The sequence below is a fragment of the Capronia epimyces genome (genome assembly GCF_000585565.1).
Source record: "Capronia epimyces CBS 606.96 chromosome Unknown aczIQ-supercont1.4, whole genome shotgun sequence".
Classification (NCBI taxonomy): Eukaryota; Fungi; Ascomycota; class Eurotiomycetes; order Chaetothyriales; family Herpotrichiellaceae; genus Capronia; species Capronia epimyces.
This window is the reverse complement of record NW_006912907.1, coordinates 1,628,120-1,644,745: the sequence shown is the minus strand read 5'-3', so window position 1 is coordinate 1,644,745 and position 16,626 is coordinate 1,628,120. Positions and strand designations below refer to the sequence as shown.

The 16,626-nt window shown below is 54.3% G+C and overlaps 5 protein-coding genes across 5 annotated transcripts; 2 read left to right on the top strand and 3 right to left on the bottom strand.

Annotated features, from left to right (window-relative positions):
- Positions 1–824: 824 nt before the first annotated feature.
- On the bottom strand, positions 825–3,098 carry A1O3_05226 (uncharacterized protein; the record flags this gene model as incomplete). Its single annotated transcript, XM_007735352.1, has 5 exons — positions 825–1,575; positions 1,722–1,847; positions 2,053–2,205; positions 2,279–2,408; positions 2,474–3,098. The coding sequence occupies 5 exons, from the start codon at positions 3,096–3,098 to the stop codon at positions 825–827; spliced, it is 1,785 nt and encodes a 594-aa protein (XP_007733542.1).
- A 1,646-nt stretch (positions 3,099–4,744) lies between these two features.
- On the bottom strand, positions 4,745–8,501 carry A1O3_05225 (uncharacterized protein; the record flags this gene model as incomplete). The annotated part of the gene is made up of 4 exons (XM_007735351.1): positions 4,745–7,372; positions 7,461–7,615; positions 7,724–7,997; positions 8,094–8,501. 4 exons carry the CDS (start codon positions 8,499–8,501, stop codon positions 4,745–4,747), a joined length of 3,465 nt encoding a protein of 1,154 aa, XP_007733541.1.
- Positions 8,502–9,044: 543 nt separating this feature from the next.
- A1O3_05224 (cyclohexanone monooxygenase) lies at positions 9,045–11,340 on the top strand (the record flags this gene model as incomplete). Its single annotated transcript, XM_007735350.1, has 4 exons — positions 9,045–9,346; positions 9,476–9,874; positions 10,041–10,705; positions 10,868–11,340. The coding sequence occupies 4 exons, from the start codon at positions 9,045–9,047 to the stop codon at positions 11,338–11,340; spliced, it is 1,839 nt and encodes a 612-aa protein (XP_007733540.1).
- Positions 11,341–11,802: 462 nt separating this feature from the next.
- On the top strand, positions 11,803–13,375 carry A1O3_05223 (uncharacterized protein; the record flags this gene model as incomplete). Its single annotated transcript, XM_007735349.1, has 4 exons — positions 11,803–12,106; positions 12,274–12,401; positions 12,530–13,049; positions 13,125–13,375. The coding sequence occupies 4 exons, from the start codon at positions 11,803–11,805 to the stop codon at positions 13,373–13,375; spliced, it is 1,203 nt and encodes a 400-aa protein (XP_007733539.1).
- An 851-nt stretch (positions 13,376–14,226) lies between these two features.
- On the bottom strand, positions 14,227–15,885 carry A1O3_05222 (uncharacterized protein; the record flags this gene model as incomplete). The annotated part of the gene is made up of 1 exon (XM_007735348.1): positions 14,227–15,885. One exon carries the CDS (start codon positions 15,883–15,885, stop codon positions 14,227–14,229), a length of 1,659 nt encoding a protein of 552 aa, XP_007733538.1.
- Positions 15,886–16,626: the final 741 nt, after the last annotated feature.

Genomic DNA, 16,626 nt, shown 5'->3' with positions numbered 1-16,626 from the left:
GAATCAGCTCCAGCTCCAGCTCCAAGTTCAAGTTCAAAATCAAGTCTAGATTGTCCAGCCATTAAACTAACAACCGATTTCTGGGAGAAGTTCTATGGTGGGTATGGCGATGGCGATGGCGACGGCGATGGCCAGACGAAGAACAACCACCACCAGCGATTTGGTGATTTGGACTTTGACACCCGCCACGCCCAGGCTGATAGCCCCAGCATCGCTTCGGCTCCTGACGTGATTGGGAACGGGCTCGTCAAGACCATGTTGCATACGTGGATGAGAAGTTGGACTGGGTAGGTAGTTATACTATGTAGGTAGCTATACTAAGATGTCATACTAAGAAGTCATGCTAGAAAGTCATACTAGGTAGTCACACTACATAGGTACAGTATGTCAAACTAAGGCACTAACTTACTTATGTAGGCATTCCCAGCCCTGCCCTTTAAGAACAGAAGGAAGAAGGCTGGTATAGGCATAATAGGCGCGTCTATATATATAGGCTGGGCTCCATACCCAAAGGCTTTGATAGAGAACATGGAAGATGAAATATTTCAACCTTTGAGTCTCCTTGTCCTTGTCCTTACGTAGAACCCAGAACCTAGGTGGGAAATGGGAAACTTGAAACTAGAATGGTTATACAGGTAGCCACCTATAGATAGGACCATGTGTGTCCTTGTCCTCAATGACTTGATAAACTTCAGGCGACTAGAGTACCATATCATATCCATTATAGGTATATTCCCATTCTATCCCATCCCATCCCATCCAATTCACAATCACTGTCCTGTCACTGCCCTGTCCTATTGTTATTGTTACTGTTATTGTCATTGTCATTGTTGCATAAACTCGTTCGCTGACATTGGATCCAAGAGCACCTCCTCAAATGGAAACTGGAACACACTGTCGAAGCCTAATGGGCCAAAGTTCAACGACATGGCATCATTGATAGTGGTGGTTGTGGCGTTAGTTGTAGTTGTAGTGGCAGTATTGTTGTTATTGTTGTTGGTGTTGGTGTTGGTGTTGGTGTTGGTATTGTTTCTGTCGTTCTCCTTATTGGCGTCCGCAGTCGTTGCTTCATCTACTCCTGCATGAGACGGACCATCTTCGTTGGACGGATTGTAATCCTTTGCCCAGAATCCAGTTACTGGACCTGCACCTGCACCTGCACCTGCATTCCCATCGTCGTAGCTGTAGTTGTTTTGCACATTGCAAACCCGCATGATGGTCTGGACGATTTTCCGAACATTCCGGGCCACGATCTCGGCGCTCTCCATTTCCTTCATGGCATTGAGGCAGATGGCCAGAGCGGCAGATTCCTTAGGCACGTCCCTCCGATTCTTCTCGGCCATCTCAGCCACCACGATGGTCGCGGCACTGGTGATGTTGTACAGGACCGAGCCCATCATGGTGTTGGCACTGCCGTGGTGGGCGGCGTAGTCCTGCAAGAGCTGCGACGTGATCAACGCATGCTCAACGCACGCTTTGCGCGATTTCTGCGAGTGCGCGCAATTCCTCTTCTGGAGATTGCCGTACCCGGCATTATGTCTGTTCAGGAGGATCACCAAGGCCGAGTATTGTATGCTGTGATAGGCAGAAAGAGACAGAGAGTCAGTGAAAATGAACAAGGGCCGTACAGTAAGTACGAGCAAGTACTAGTAAGTGTTGAAGGGGGAGGGGTGGACTTTAGACTTGGATTTAGATTGGACTTGGACTTGAAATGGACTTACCGGAGCAAATACACCCCTGGAGGTGCGTTCGGGAAGAAGGTGATGGAATGGTCACAACTAGAATCCCAACTTTGCAAAGCATCCATGTAGAAGTCAATCTGCTCTTGAAAGCAGGTGTTGGTGTTCCTGGGCGGAGATCATAGACCATGTTAGCAACGTTGATCTGGAGGAGGAGGAGGAGGAAGAGGAAGAGGAGGAGGAAGAGGAAGAGGAAGAGGAAGAGGAAGAGGAAGAGGAAGAGGAAGAGGAAGAGGAAGAGGAAGAGGAAGAGGAAGAGTGCCGTTATATCACTTGACGGAGATTGAGACTGAGAGGGAAACAACACACGCACAATTTCTCACTGATTTGACCCGCAAGGTCCAGCAGTTCAACCCATGCGGCAAACATCTTCATCTCCCACGAACTCGCATTTCTATCCGGCCGCGGAATCGAGACATCACTCAGCTTGATGACTGGAGGACGGCCGAGATAAAGGGCCCAAAGCCTGTGAGACACATCCCGTTAGTGCTTGTGAGAGATAGTCATGGTGTCCGGCTCTGCCTCTGCTTCGTCCATACCTGTCAAAGCCAACACAGCCCCAAAATATGACCCTTCTCACCTCCATCTCAAAAGACGGGAGCTTCGACTGGGGCAAATGTGACCAGTTTTGGTGAAGACCGAGGTCGAAAGCCAGCCGGCAAGCTTGTCCTGCTCGTGTTTCAGTCAACGAGGCACATGTGGGTAGGGCGAAGACATTGCAATAGAGTACGTACCAGACCGCATCCAACCTCTCGAGTCATTGGACTGGCAACAATCTAGGATGCTTAACAGCATCAACGACTGGACGGTGGTCAAGCCAGGATTCAGGAGCTCTTCTTGCAACGCCTCCTCTGCTTGCTTCATCAGGATCGGACTTTCCCCCGTGTCTTCTTCGGCGGGTAGGGTCAGGGCTCGGATTTCGGGACTGGCGGAGCTGCGAGCGGCCGAGGCCAGGATACAAAGGAGTAAACATCGGCTGAAGTATGGACTGGGACTGTGTGTGGCCTCCATGCCGGCCAGAAAGGCCTGCTTGTGGACAATGTGCAGTATGTCGTGTTGATACCTCCAGTAAAGGTCCAGCAGGTATTGCTGCATGGCCCAGGGCACATCTTTCTCGAACCCAGCTCCGAACCGTTGGATGTCGCTGCAATACCGGAAGATGGAATTGACACTCTCTGTCAAGTGAAGGCTCGATGTCGGACCGAAATATCGTAGCTGACCATCATGTTTGCTATTAAGCCGTCCTTGGGCTCCGCACAAGCGGGTGATTAGGCTTTCACTCGATTCTAACTCGGTCGTGGTGGTGGCTTGGGTGGACTTTGCCGCAATGGCGCTTGAATCATCCGTTCGCATGGACATGGACGGGGAGCCGATGAAGTCGGAGCCTGGAGGCCGAGGGGCCGGTGAGGCTTGGGTTTGGGGCTGGGATACTGGTAGGAGGTGTATGGGTGACCGGGGCGGGGAGGAAGGCTGTCCTAAGGACGGAGGCCTCAGCTGTGATGGAGACTGGGACGGCGAATGGTGCTGTTGCTGGTGCTGGTGTTGTTTTTGCATGGTAGCCACCGCAGCTTTCAGTTCGGCGATTTGGTTCTCCAGATTGATGATATAGTCCTTGGAATACCGACTGGAGTCTTGGGTCAGAAAGAAAAACCAGAAACCAGATCTCGACAGAGTGCCACAAGAGCACCCACATCGACTCACACTCGTCTCTCATCGCGGTCAGGTAAGCTACAGGGAATGTGCAGCGATCTGCATCTCTCACAGGTGCCTCCCACGCGCTCGCACTAGATTTTCTCCTTGTCAGCAGACAATCCCCAAGCGGTAGTATCGTGAAAATGTAGAGCCAGGAGTCGAGACATGCAAGCATGCCAAACCATAGCATCACCCATCACCTATCACCGCAAGGGCTGCCGGGGCAGTGACTGACCTTGATTTTTCGAGGCCGACAACTGAGACAGGCCAGGGATTTGGAACTTCGTTTCTGAGACTTGGACGCCGAGGATGTCAATGTTCGACGCTTGTTCGCTCGGGGGGGCCCTGCCGGAGACGGAGGGTTCTCTGCAGAGGTGTTTGTGTTTTCCGCCTCATCCTCATCCAACAGATATTGTGACATGAGCGCGGTGGTGGCCCGGTCTCGGTCCCCAGGAGAATGAGAATTAGAATCGACCTCCATGAGCGCAGCAGGTACGAAAGACACGGACGGGGTGGACGGCATGATAGAGGCACGACAGTTGTCAATTGTACTGACAGACCTGGAGGCGTTTAGTATAGTACTGGACGTTAGTCGGGGAGGGAAAACAGAAGCTGGGAAGTTGAAAAGCTGAATAGCTGCACCTCCTCCTTCTCCGGCTCTTCCTCCGCCTCCTCCTTCGCCTCCTCCTCCCACAGGACCCTGAAGCGTGGACGAAACGCGGAGAAGATGGAGAAGAAGTGGAGGGGGGCCGGGGGCTGGGGGCCGGAGATGCTTCAATGAAACCGGGGTATGTATCCGTACAGTCAGTACAGTGAGTATCAGTACAGTACTAGGCAGCCTTAGGGCCTCTAAGCCCATGTGGGGGACACTTAGGGGCAAAGAATATCAAGCGTCAAGTGTCAAGTGTCGACACTCTTCCAGCCGAGGAAAAGGAAGAGGAAGTTCATGAGGAGTATCCGTACTGTAACCCTAACCCTAACCTGTGGGAGTGGGAGCGTGGACCGTGGTCGCCGCGGTCTTTGCCTCGAATTGCCGGCTTAGGGGCCTGGAGGCCTTAGGGCTAAGGGGCCTTAGAGCCTACCTTAAGCCTTAGAGCTCTTGGGCGCCTTAGGCCTTTGGTACAATACAGTACAGTACAGTACCAGTACCAGCACCATCAGCGGAGAATGGTCTCCGTCGGGCTCTACGTACTGTACTCTGCTCGCTCTGCTCTGATCTGAATAACCGCGGGCTACCGTACAGTACTGTACTACAGAGGACATTTGTTCCATCCCTCTCTCACTAATCATAAACAACTAGTAAACACACCCCCTCAGAAGTTCCACTGCCCTAGCCAGATTCTCATCCAGTCTGGACTGACCGGAGCAAGCTTCGCCATGGTCGGGCTGCAGCTGATACCCCTCCGAGTGACATAGGACGGGCTCAGGCTCTCCGGCCCAGCATCTGCAATGGCCTCGAAAAAGCCGACAATCTTGACCGCCGGCACGGCCTTGACCTGTTCGGCGTCGTTGACATCGATGGCCTGGAGGCTTTTGATCCAGAGCCGCAGCGGCACGCATTGCAGTGGACGCTTCTGTGCCTCGAACCAGGCTTGAATGCACGGCACGAGATCCGCCCACGGCACGGGCTGCGGGTTGACCAGGTTAAAGACCTGGAGGTCGTCGGTCGGCTGGGCCAGGGGCATGGGTATTGGCATGGGCATACCAATCTCCACCACAATGTCGGCCAGGCTGTCGACCGGGATCCAGTTCACGTCGGGCAAGCCGGTCGGGATCAGCCCGAGGGCCTTGGACGACTGAATCAACGACGGGAGCCATTCGATCTTGTTCCAGCACCCCCCGCCTTGGAGAGGTCCGCCGACCTGGCCGACCCTCAGGATGATGGCCTGGATCTTGCATTCCTGCACCGCCATCTGGAGGATCTGCTCGGCCACGTGCTTGGATTCCCCGTAGCCCTGATGTTGTGCCACCCTGGGGTCGGTCATGGCCGTTTCCGGCACCGGCACCGGCACCGGGCACAAGGACTTGCCCTTGCTGTCGTCGACAATCGCAGACCAGTTACCCACCGACGAGACGGAGGAGATGAATTGAAGGCGCGGCCTTGGCCTCCGAGGAGATGACTTTGCGAAATCCACCAACCCGCAAACACCAGCAATGGGCCCCTCAAAAGAACGCACCGTCTGGTTGAAATCGACCTTCCACGCGTTGTGGACGATCCAGTCCGTTTCTCGCTGAAGCCGGTCGAACGAGTCTGCAGGGAGGCCGAACTTTGGGAGACCCAGGTCGACTCGGAAGAAGGTCAACCTGGGATCGTCGACATGGGCATCGGCCTTCATCCGCTCGAATGCTCGTTGCTGCCGGTCTTTGGCGTCTTCCGTCCGATTCAGGCAGTAGATGTGCTTGGTTCGGCCGTTCTTCAGCAGCGAGAGGAGTAGATAAGTCCCCAGAGATCCTGTCGTCCCCGTCACCATGACAGTGATCCCCCGATCCGCATCACCATCACTCGAACCAGATACAGATGAGCGCCAAGCACGGGTGTACTTGTCGATGAGACCGGTCATGATCGCCTCTCTTCCAAGCTCTTCATTTTCATTCTGGACATGGGCAGCCTTGGTCGAGTCGGAGTCTGATTCGGCGCGACCGTTCAAAAGCCCATAGATGAGGTCTGCCAGACCTGCAACAGTAGGATGAGCATATATATGCCTGGGACTGATTTTTGTCTCTATCCCTATCCCTTTTCCGGCTCCCGCTCCCGCTCCCAGGTGAGCCCGGAGGCCAGCGTTGAGCCGTTTCGACAGCTCCATGGTTTGGAGGGAGTCCAGCCCTAGAGAAAAAAGATCTTGCCCGTCGGAGACCGATGCCGGTGCCGGGGCTTGCACTTGGCTGAGAGGCCCATCCAAGCACTTGCGTACGAAGTCTCTGACGGCAATGATATCTTGTGGGTCGGCAAGCAAAGTGTGGCTCTGGCTGTGGCTCTCCATTCTAGCCCCGTCACCGTCACTGTCAGCGTACAGGGCTTCCAATTCTTCAGCGTAATCCTTCAGGGTCAACTTCCGGACCACGGTGCCCTTGGCCGCTCTGGAGAACGGCTTCAACGGCGATGCGACTGCCATCTTGTCCCGAACGATTCGAGCATGCTGTGGAGCTTCCCGGTTGGCCCTTTCGATGCTGGGCCAAATCTGGTGGATGAACGCATCCTGATCGTTTTTATCTCCGGCCACTTCAGACTTGGGCTCTACCAGCAACGCGGGCTGGAACCTTCCTTGACCGTAATACAAGGCTCCCTTGAGCAGAGGATGGCCCTGGATGATGGCCTCCATAGGCACCGGATTGAACTTTTCGCCGTTCGACAACACCACCACATCGTCGGCCCGGCCGTGGAAGCGCCACAGATCTGGCTTGTCGGGATCGGGATGTCGTCGGTAGAGATCGGACGAGTTCCACACTGCAACATGGGGCATGGTGTGGGCGACGGTGCGGATCCAGCGAAGCGCCGGATCCTGCTTGAGGACCAGTTCGAAATCCTGCTCCGATCGAGGCTCCATGTCGACTTTGTAGAAGGGTTGCCACTCAAAGTATGCCCAGTCCTTTCTGGAAGGCACCAGGCCAGGAATAGGTCCTGTCTCGGTCGACCCGATCAGCTGGCAAATGTCGGTCACCTCACTCAGTCGGTCGCCCACGGAGGGGGCCAAAGGTCCGCCAGTGAACATGACAAAGTCGAGCTTCGACGCATAGCTTAAGCCTTGGTCCTCTTCGACCACCAGCTCTTCGATCACGGTAGGAGGCACGAGAAGGCCCCTGAGTCTCTTGCGGGGGTGGTGACGGTGAAGATATCTCATCATCTGAAGACAACTTTCCCCCGTGGCTGGCCGGTCGGGCGGTGGGAAAACGACAATGGAGTTGTACATGAGTGGTAGCATTCCAGCGATCATGCCAGTGGCCTAGATTTCGGGGTCAGAGGTAAGAAAGCAGATCGGTCAGAGAGGGAGACCTGACTCAATAGTCTTGTCTCGACTCGACTCAACTTACATGGAACGGGGGAAAGCTTGAGATGAAAAAGTCTCGATTCTGGAAGCCCAAGAGCGACCAGTCCTGGTTTTTCCGTCCAGCGGTCTTGGGGATTTTCCGGAGGTTATCAACCACCGCCCAATTGCCATTGGTGAGCGTGATAGGCTTCGGTGCTCCTACACTCCTCCAGTCACTCAGTTAGATCACGCCGAGCTCCTGGCCCAAGTCCATGTCACTTGAGACTGAGATGGAGGTCGAGATATAGAATGGTCGGACGGACATACCGGTTGAGCCGGATGTGTGGCAGATCAGGATTGGGTCATTCTCGGCTTCTGCAAAAGTCTTGTCGTACGGGTAGTCTTTGACGCTCGTGCTCATGGCACATATCGCTTGGTAGGACGTCAACTGGACCAGCTCGAGTCTCCGGTCTCCGACCAGGGATCTGATATGCTCTCCACGGGCCATGAGCTCCGAGGTACAGACAAACTTGGTGCAACTGGTGGCCTCCAAGAGGGACAAGTAACCGGCATCAGAGTTACGGATCGAGATGCAGAGGAGCTGGGAAGATGATGGTTCAGTCTTAGCAGCCTCTCGTCATGGCACAACGCCCATGGTACATAGTACATAGTACATAGTACACGGTACAGTACTGACCTTGTAGCCACAGAGGATGGAGGCAATGTGCATGACATGGTAGCGTAAGTCGGAAACCCCTATGTATGCCAGCGTCTCGAAATCGTCACTGTGGCCCAGCTTGCTTCGGATCCACCAAGCGGTGGCGTGGACGGCATTGTACAACTCAGCCGTGGTGACCTCTCGTGGAGATGAAGATGAAGTTGAAGATGGAGTTGAGGACGAAGATGGAGATGGAGATGGAGATGGAGACTTTGACAAGTCCAGGTCCAAAGTCTCAAACAGCAGGGCAACAGGCTTCCGTGGGTCGATCTTTGCTTCATCACGCAGGATGTGTGGAAGCAGTCTCTGGCCGTAGAGAGGGAGAGGCCGTGCCAGTGCTGCGTCTGTGATGCCAATATTGACATGTGTACTGTGGTCAACCACCATTTTTGCTGTGTGGCATCAACCCTCGGACGTACAAAGATCAAAGATCAAAGATGACTGTAAAGTAATGCTGGCGACCCAGGGTCCTTAGGCTCGATGAAGATAGATAGGTCTATCGACCGTACAATATCATGGGTTCGTTCATATTGCTTCCTGAAGTACAGTACAGTGCAGTGGCACTCTGGAACGGAGTCCAGTGACCGTCGAGGGCAGGCGCATGTTTGCCGGTAGCCGTATAGCCGTCCGGCTGGGGTTGAAGTCGACGAGGGCTAGATTGACCATTGCTGACGGTGAAAGAACTCCGCTCCGTGGGGCACAAGGCTAGCCCTAGGCCTGCCCCTTAGCCGCGGTGGAAAAGAGAAAAGAACCGCGGAAGACGGTGTATGTTGTATGCTGTACACACGGCGGCTTTCATATGCCGCATCTGGTATGACCAAACCCATAAAACCTGAGTCGAAGATGTAGGTCCTTCATTATACAGTAAGCCGGATATTGGTATTTGATATTTGAAAGCATAGCATCATCGGCATCGGTATCATCCAAGACATGTCGAACTCGAACCTCGAGGACGTAGGCCATGCCAACGGCTTGACGGTCAATGGGGTTGATAGCAAGCCGACCTTGAACGGTGGACACCAACACCAACAGCCCAAACAATCACAATCACATTGGCGCATGGGTCAGCCTATTCACACCGCACGGGATATGCGTGTTATCTGCATTGGGGCCGGAGCCTCAGGCCTGTGTCTGGCATACAAATTGCAAAGATCATTTGAGAAGTTCTCGTTGACCGTGTACGAGAAGAATTCCGAGTGTTCAGGGACGTGGCACGAGAACACTTATCCAGGGTAAGATACAACTGGTCTACATCTATATCTACACTACATCTACACTACATCCACATCTATATCTACTACTCCACATTACTGTCCTATGCTGTCCTTTCGCTGAACAAGCTGACCGAACCTCTCAAACAGCTGTGCTTGTGATGTCCCGGCTCACAACTACACCTACTCGTGGGAGCCCAAGTACGACTGGTCGGCAGTGTATGCGAAAGCGCCCGAGATCAACCAGTACTTCAATGACTTTGCAAAGAAAAACCGGCTCGAGGAATACATCAAGCTCCAGCATCAGGTGGTCGGGGCCCACTGGAACGACAGCAGAGGGGAATGGGACGTCCAGGTCACGGACTTGAGGTCGGGGAACGTCTTCGACGCCAGATGCGACATTCTGGTCAACGCGGCGGGCATCTTAAATGCCTGGCGGTGGCCGGCCATTCCAGGCTTGCACAACTTCCAGGGGAAACTGGTGCATAGCGCCAACTGGGACCATTCTGTCGAACTGGAAGGGAAGCGTGTGGGCTTGATCGGCAATGGGTGAGTTTGTTGTCTTCTCTCCTCTCCTCTCCAGCCTTTCTTCTTCTCTTCTTCTCTCCTCTCCAGCCTTCCCTTCACCCTTCATCTCGATCTTGATCTTGATCTCGGACGATGGTACGGTGTGGACATAGACTGAACGAGTACTCTACTAATACTCACTCTTAAGATCATCTGGCATTCAAATCCTACCCGCAATCCAGCCGATGGTGCAGAAGCTGGTTCATTTCGTGAGGCAACCAACCTGGGTTTCCCCTGTCCAAGGACTCGAGCAACACATCTACACGGAGGAGGAGTTGCAATCATTCCGGAACGATCCCAATCTTCTCCTGGAGTTGCGCAAGACCAACGAAACGAACCTCGACACCATGACCCACATTTTCAACCGATACGGGGAGGCACAGCGGGAAGTCCGCGACCTGATGACCAGACAGATGAAGGAGAAAATCAACCATCCAGACCTCGACAAGCTTCTGATCCCGGCTTGGAGCGTGGGCTGCCGCCGACTGACGCCGGGCGTGAACTACTTGGAGACTCTGACCAAGGAGAACGTCGAGGTGCATTTTGGCGAAATCTCTCGCATGACCGAGAAAGGAGCCGTTCTCGACAACGGAGTGGAGCATGATCTCGATGTGCTGGTCTGCGCCACGGGCTTTGATACTTCTTTCAGGCCCCGATTCCCAACTGTGGGGCTGGACGGCATCGATCTGCGAGATCTCTGGAAAGATGAAGCCAAAGGCTACTTGTCCTTGGCCGCGCCGAAGATGCCCAACTACTTTATGTTTCTTGGGCCAGCCTCACCTATCGGCAACGGGCCGGTGATCTCTGCCATTGGTAAGTGAAACTAGGTCCTTTTTGCTTTGTTGTGCTTTTTTTTCTGTGGAAGTAGGCCTTTTTTGGTTTCCTTTGGTTTCCTTGCTTTCCGTCCCTCTGCTGAAGATCAAGATGAAGATGAGATGAATATATATATATAACCTATAACTAACCAACGAGCAGAAGCACAAGTGGACCACGCTCTGATGATGTGTGACCGTTGGCAGACGGAAAACATCCACTCGTTTGTGCCCAAAGACGAAGCGGTCGCAGACTTCAACGACATGATTGACGAGTACATGGCCGACAAGGTGTGGGATGAAGATTGTCGGTCATGGTACAAGAACGGGAGCAAGAGTAACCGGGTGTCGGCGCTCTGGCCGGGGAGTTCTCTGCACTGTCTGGAGTTTCTGTCTCATCTCCGATCCGACGATTGGCACATCCGCTACGAGGGCAACCGGTTTGCTTGGTCGGGCAACGGGGCGAGCCAGACGGAAATGGATCCGACGGCAGACTGGGCATGGTACATCCGGAACGAGGACGACTCGCCCTTCATCAGCAAGGGAAAGCAGAGGAAGGTTCTGACCAAAAGCGGCAGTAAGAGTACGAAGAAAGCGGGTGATGCCATGGCCATGAACAACTTGGTGGGAGAGTAGCGCCTAAGTCTTCCGCCATGCATGGGAAGGGGAACCGTCTGTACAGTACCAGTATCAGTACTTCCTACACGTATAGAACTGAAAAGGAACCTGCTTTCTTGTCTGATCCGCTCCAAGGCCAGTCTTCCAATACTGTCGTATACACCTGTGTGCTGGAAACTGAAGTCCGAGAACTTCATGGTCCTGGTCCTGGTCCTGGTCCTGGTCTTGGTCCTGGCTCCACGAAGTAATGTCGGCTCGCCTCCCTTGCCTTGTATTTGCTCTGCCACCGTCCCCGTTCCTTTCTTCGGCAATCATTCACCATAGGTCATGGGGTACGGGGCGGAGAAAGGCCTAAGTTAGGAATGAATATGTTCTATAAGTAATAGCAACACGATACAACACGAAACGACACTTCCTATTGAACCAAAGGAAAAGCCTAAGCCAAAGCTACACTTTTCATCTCATCTTATCTCATCCCAGATGGCACCGCCCAACACCAACAGACATGCTCTCGTGTTTGGAGGCTCCGGGGTGACCGGGTGGGCAGTTGTCGACCAGCTGCTAAACGACGACCCGGCGTCAGGGGGAACTGGAACGTGGAGCAGGGTGACCGCTCTGACGAACCGGCCTCTGACTCTCGAGGCCTCTCAATGGCGGCCGAAGACTGGCCAGCTGCAAATCGTGTCAGGCCTCAACTTGTTGAAAGGGGATCAGGACTCGTTGGAGGAGGCAATGAAGAGCAAAATCCCGGATATCCATACAGTCACACATGTTTTCTACTTTGGTAAGTAACTGTGCTAGACTAAGGTCGAATTCTGCCCTTGAAGTCTGAAGCCTATACTCTGTACCGCAAAACGAAACGTGTTGAAGCTGCTCTGCTCTTCTCATCCCTACTCCTACTCCTGACGACGGATCGGATACTGACTTGACTGACTGTATACACTTACACAGCATACAAGGCAAATACCGATTTCGAGCAGGAAAAAAAGGATGCGGTCGATATGCTGGCTCGGTCGATCACCGCGGTTGACAAGCTCTCGCCGGTGCTGAAAGTCGTCGCTTTCCAAACAGGGGCCAAGGTGAGTACAGGGGCTGTACCTCTACTACTTTCTCTTTCTCTTTCGCTTTCATTTTCGCTTTCATTTTCACTGTCACTTTCTGCATCGATACCTCAAGAACAGTGTATAACGTTGGATTGGGGCATTAGATGTACGGCTTCCTTCTTCAACAAGACCATTACCTCCCTGTCCCTCTTCGAGAGAGTCTCCCGCGTCTCAAATCACCTTACAGCGACCAGCTGTTTTACCACGCGCAGCTCGACTGGTTGAGCGCCTACAGCGCCAGGAGGGAAGGGAAGGAGAAGGCATGGACGTGGTTCGAGACGAGGCCGGATATCATCATCGGCTTCGCACCGAACCATTCAGCTTACTCGCTGGCAACGTCTCTGGGGATTTACTTCTCGCTGTGGAGAGAGATCAACGGCGCGGGCAGCACGGTTCCTTTCCCCGGCACCATGAAAAGCTGGAAGGCCAAGCACAACGAGGCCGGCAGTGAGGCAATCGCAAAGCAAACCATCTTCCTGGCTTTACATCCCGAGGCCTACGTCAACGGAGACGCGTTCAACGTGGCATCCTCGCCCCAGTATGAAACCTGGGAAGAGAAATGGCCGCAACTGTGCCAGTACTTTGGTCTTCAGTCAGCGCCTCCGAGGGCGATGCCGAGGCCCAGTGACGATGAGGATCAGGATCAGGATCAGGCCAACAATGACGATCAGGGTCAGCATCAGCATCAGGCAAAAGAAGTCCGGGCTTACATCAACGACAATCAGGCCCGATGGCAAGAGATGGAGAAGAAGCATGGGCTCCGAACCGACATTGCCCAGTCCGAGGTGACGATGCCTGGGTTCGAGATCCTGCATCTGAGCCTCGCCGATTTTGACCGCCAGTACGATCTAAGCAAGATCCAGAAGGTCGGGTGCAACGTGCAGTATTCCATCATGGATACCTGGGGATGCACCTTTGACCGAATGAGGAAGGCCAGGTTCATTCCTTGACTACTGTGCCCTACCATATATGTCATAGGGTCCCGTCTCTTGGTGTAGAAGAGGCCACAACCATCGGGGTGTAGCTGTGTTTGTATTTGTGTTTCTGAAGGCCCAAAGCGGTGATGGGATGGTTTTATCAAACTTGGGCACTAACTTGGGCATTCCCAGCCTTGCCCTTGCCCTTTAACCAGAAGGCTGGTATAGGTACAGGCACACCCATATATAACCAGAAGGCTGGTATGGTATACATAGGCACACCTATATACTCTGGCCCGGGGCTCCCCCCATACGCTTTTGATAGAGAACATGGAACATAGAACATTTCAACCTTTGACATGATTGTGTTTCCGAAGGCCAAAGCCACAACCACCGGTGTGTAGCTGTATCAGTAGCTGTATTTGTGCTTGTGTTTCCGAAGGCTAAAGGCAGTGGTGGGATGGAATGGTTTGGGGTTCAGAGTTGAGTAGGGTCGGAGCTCTTTCACTCCTTCTACACTACCAGCACAGATGGAACATCATACCTATACCTCTACCTATCCCCATGACCATGCCTGTCTTCATACTCTCATCTTCATACTCTCATCTTCATACTCTCATCTTCATACTCTCATCTTCATACTCTCATCTTCATACTCTCATCTTCATACTCTCATCTTCATAGGCTATATAACTGTGACACACACACACACTCTCTCTCCCTCTCTCTCGCTCTTGCTCTTGCTCTCGCACACACACACACACACACACACACACCCTCCATAGTCAGAAGGATGACTGTCCCTCCGAGGAAGAAACACACACCTATGTATAACAAAACACAGCACCCAAACAATCCTCCTTACTGGCCATGGCCACTGCCAACTAAGCCGCCAGGTTAAAACCCTCGTAGTCATTGGTGGCCGAGTCCCAAATCTTCTTCCGGTAGGTTGGAAGGCCGGCCATGTAGTTCAAGGCCTCGCGCGGTTTCCCGGGGATATTGTCGCCGTAGTACCAGCTCTTGGCCTTTGTGAACAGACCCTTCTCGCCCATGTCGAGGGTATGGTCACGCCAGTCCTGTTCGGCGGCTTTGGTGGGCTCGATGCGGGTCAGGTGGTGGTCGCGCAGGTACGACAGACAGGCGGCGATCCAATCGCCCTGGCACTCGGCCGACGAGGGCCCCGTGGCGAAGGCGGTCGGGGCCTGCGGGCCGTACATCAGGAACAGGTTGGGGAAGTCGTTGACCATGATGCCGAAGAGGGTCGAGGTACCATTGCTCCATTTGTCCTTGATCGACTCCTTGGGGTCTGTGCCGCGGATGTCGATGGACGTGATGCCGCCCGTGACGCTGTCGAAGCCGGTCGCGGCGCAGATGATGTCGAGCTCGTGGAAGCCGCCGTCGGCGGTGCGGATGCCGGTCTCGGTCACCTCGACGATCGGGTTGTCGACCAGGCTGACCAGGTCGACGTTGTCCTGGTTGAAGACTTCAAAGTACTGCTTCTCCAGGCTGATGCGCTTGGTGCCGAACGGGTGGGTGGCGACCTTGGGCGCCAGGATCTCCTGGTTGCGCGGGTCGTGGATGCGCGGCAGCACCGTCTGGCGCCAGAACTCGTACGCCTCGGCGTTGGCCTCTTCGCTGAACAGCACGTCCGAGTACGTGCCCAGCCAGAAATGGAGGCCGCCGCTCTTCAGCAGGTTGCGGTAGAAGTCGGCCTTGACCTCCGGTGCCACCTGCAGCGCCGAGCCCGGGTCGAACTCGTAGTCGAAGCCGGCGTACGTGCGCAGGATGGTCTGCTTGGTGTCGTCGAACGTCTTCTTCCACGCCTCGTTCATCGCCTCATCGTACTGGTCGTTCCGCATCGGCAACGCCGTGTTGGGCGTGCGTTGGAACACCGTCAGGTGCGCAGCCTGCTTGGCCGCCTCCTGGATCAGCTGCACGCCGCTGGCCCCGGTTCCGATCACGGCCACCCGTTTGCCCGTCATGTCCAACCCGGTCTGCGGCCACAGCCCCGTGTGGTGCAGCTCGCCCTGGAACTTCGACAGGCCGGGGAACGGCGGGATGTACGGCTTCGACCCGAACCCGGTGCACACCACCACGTCGCGCGCCACCACCTCTTCGTCCTGCTGCTCGCTTGAGCTGGGCGTCGTGTTGGTGTGGCGGAGCTGGAGCGTCCATTGGTGGCTCTGCTCGTCCCAGCGCATCGCCTCAACCCGGGTGTTGAAGGTGATCAGTGAGCCCAGATCCCATACTTTGACCAGGTGCTGGAAGTAGGTGCGTAGTTCCGAGTAGTCGGGGAACCGCTGCGACCAGTTCCATCCCGTCCACGTCTCGTCCGACGTCAACTGGTATGTGGGCACCGGGGTGTCGACCCGCGCTCCAGGGTAACAGTTCCAATGCCAGATTCCTCCCACCCCGGACCCGGCTTCGTACAGATGAACGTCGAACCCGGCTTCTTTGAGTTTATGCAATGCATAGATTCCCGAGAAGCCTGCCCCGATCACCACGGCTTCCTTGCGGTTGGGTTCTACCGAGATAGACCCCATGGTGGAGGTGGAGGTGGAGGTAGTGGTAGTGGTAATAGTAATGGTGTGGTAGTCGTAGCGAAAGAATAGAAGAGGAAGAGGGAAAGGAAAGGAACCCCTGAATGGATAGGTCGTGAACTGTGGCTTTTCTTTTCTGATGAGTGAACCAAGTGCTCTTTGAAGGGAAACGTCTGTTCCTGTTCTGGTTCCGTTCGGTGAACTTCAGGCCAAGCGATCCCTTCAAGTCCTCAACCCTTCTTTTATAGACCGAGACCTGGGTGGACCGCTAAGTGGTGTGCTGTGCCCCATGTGCTCCATGTTGCACGCTGTGCACATACCCATCCATAGGCCATGGGGGAGGTTGTTGTTCTCCGTGTCTGCTTCGGGGTCCATTCGCCGCACCTTGCTCTGCAGGCCCTCGGCCGTAGGCGACCATCCTAGTCTGCTGTCAGGTTGGAAGGAATCCCGGGCCCAATTCTGGCCTTCTGCTGGTCTTTCTCTCGGTCATTCAATCCCAGCGAGGTTCGGCACGGTGACGCTGACGCTGACGGCGTCTATCAGCCTAGTCTATCAGCCTAGGTTCCATCTGAGGTGACGAATAGAAAAGGGGTAGGGGTGTTTTTCAGCCCTGTTGTCATACTGATAGACTCGGAAGTTAAGTTGAGCATGTGTGAGTTACGAAGAGCCTTTCATGATGTGTACCGCCTCCAGCCATATGTCTAGATTGTCACTGGCGCTATGTAGACATCTACGGGGAAGAGC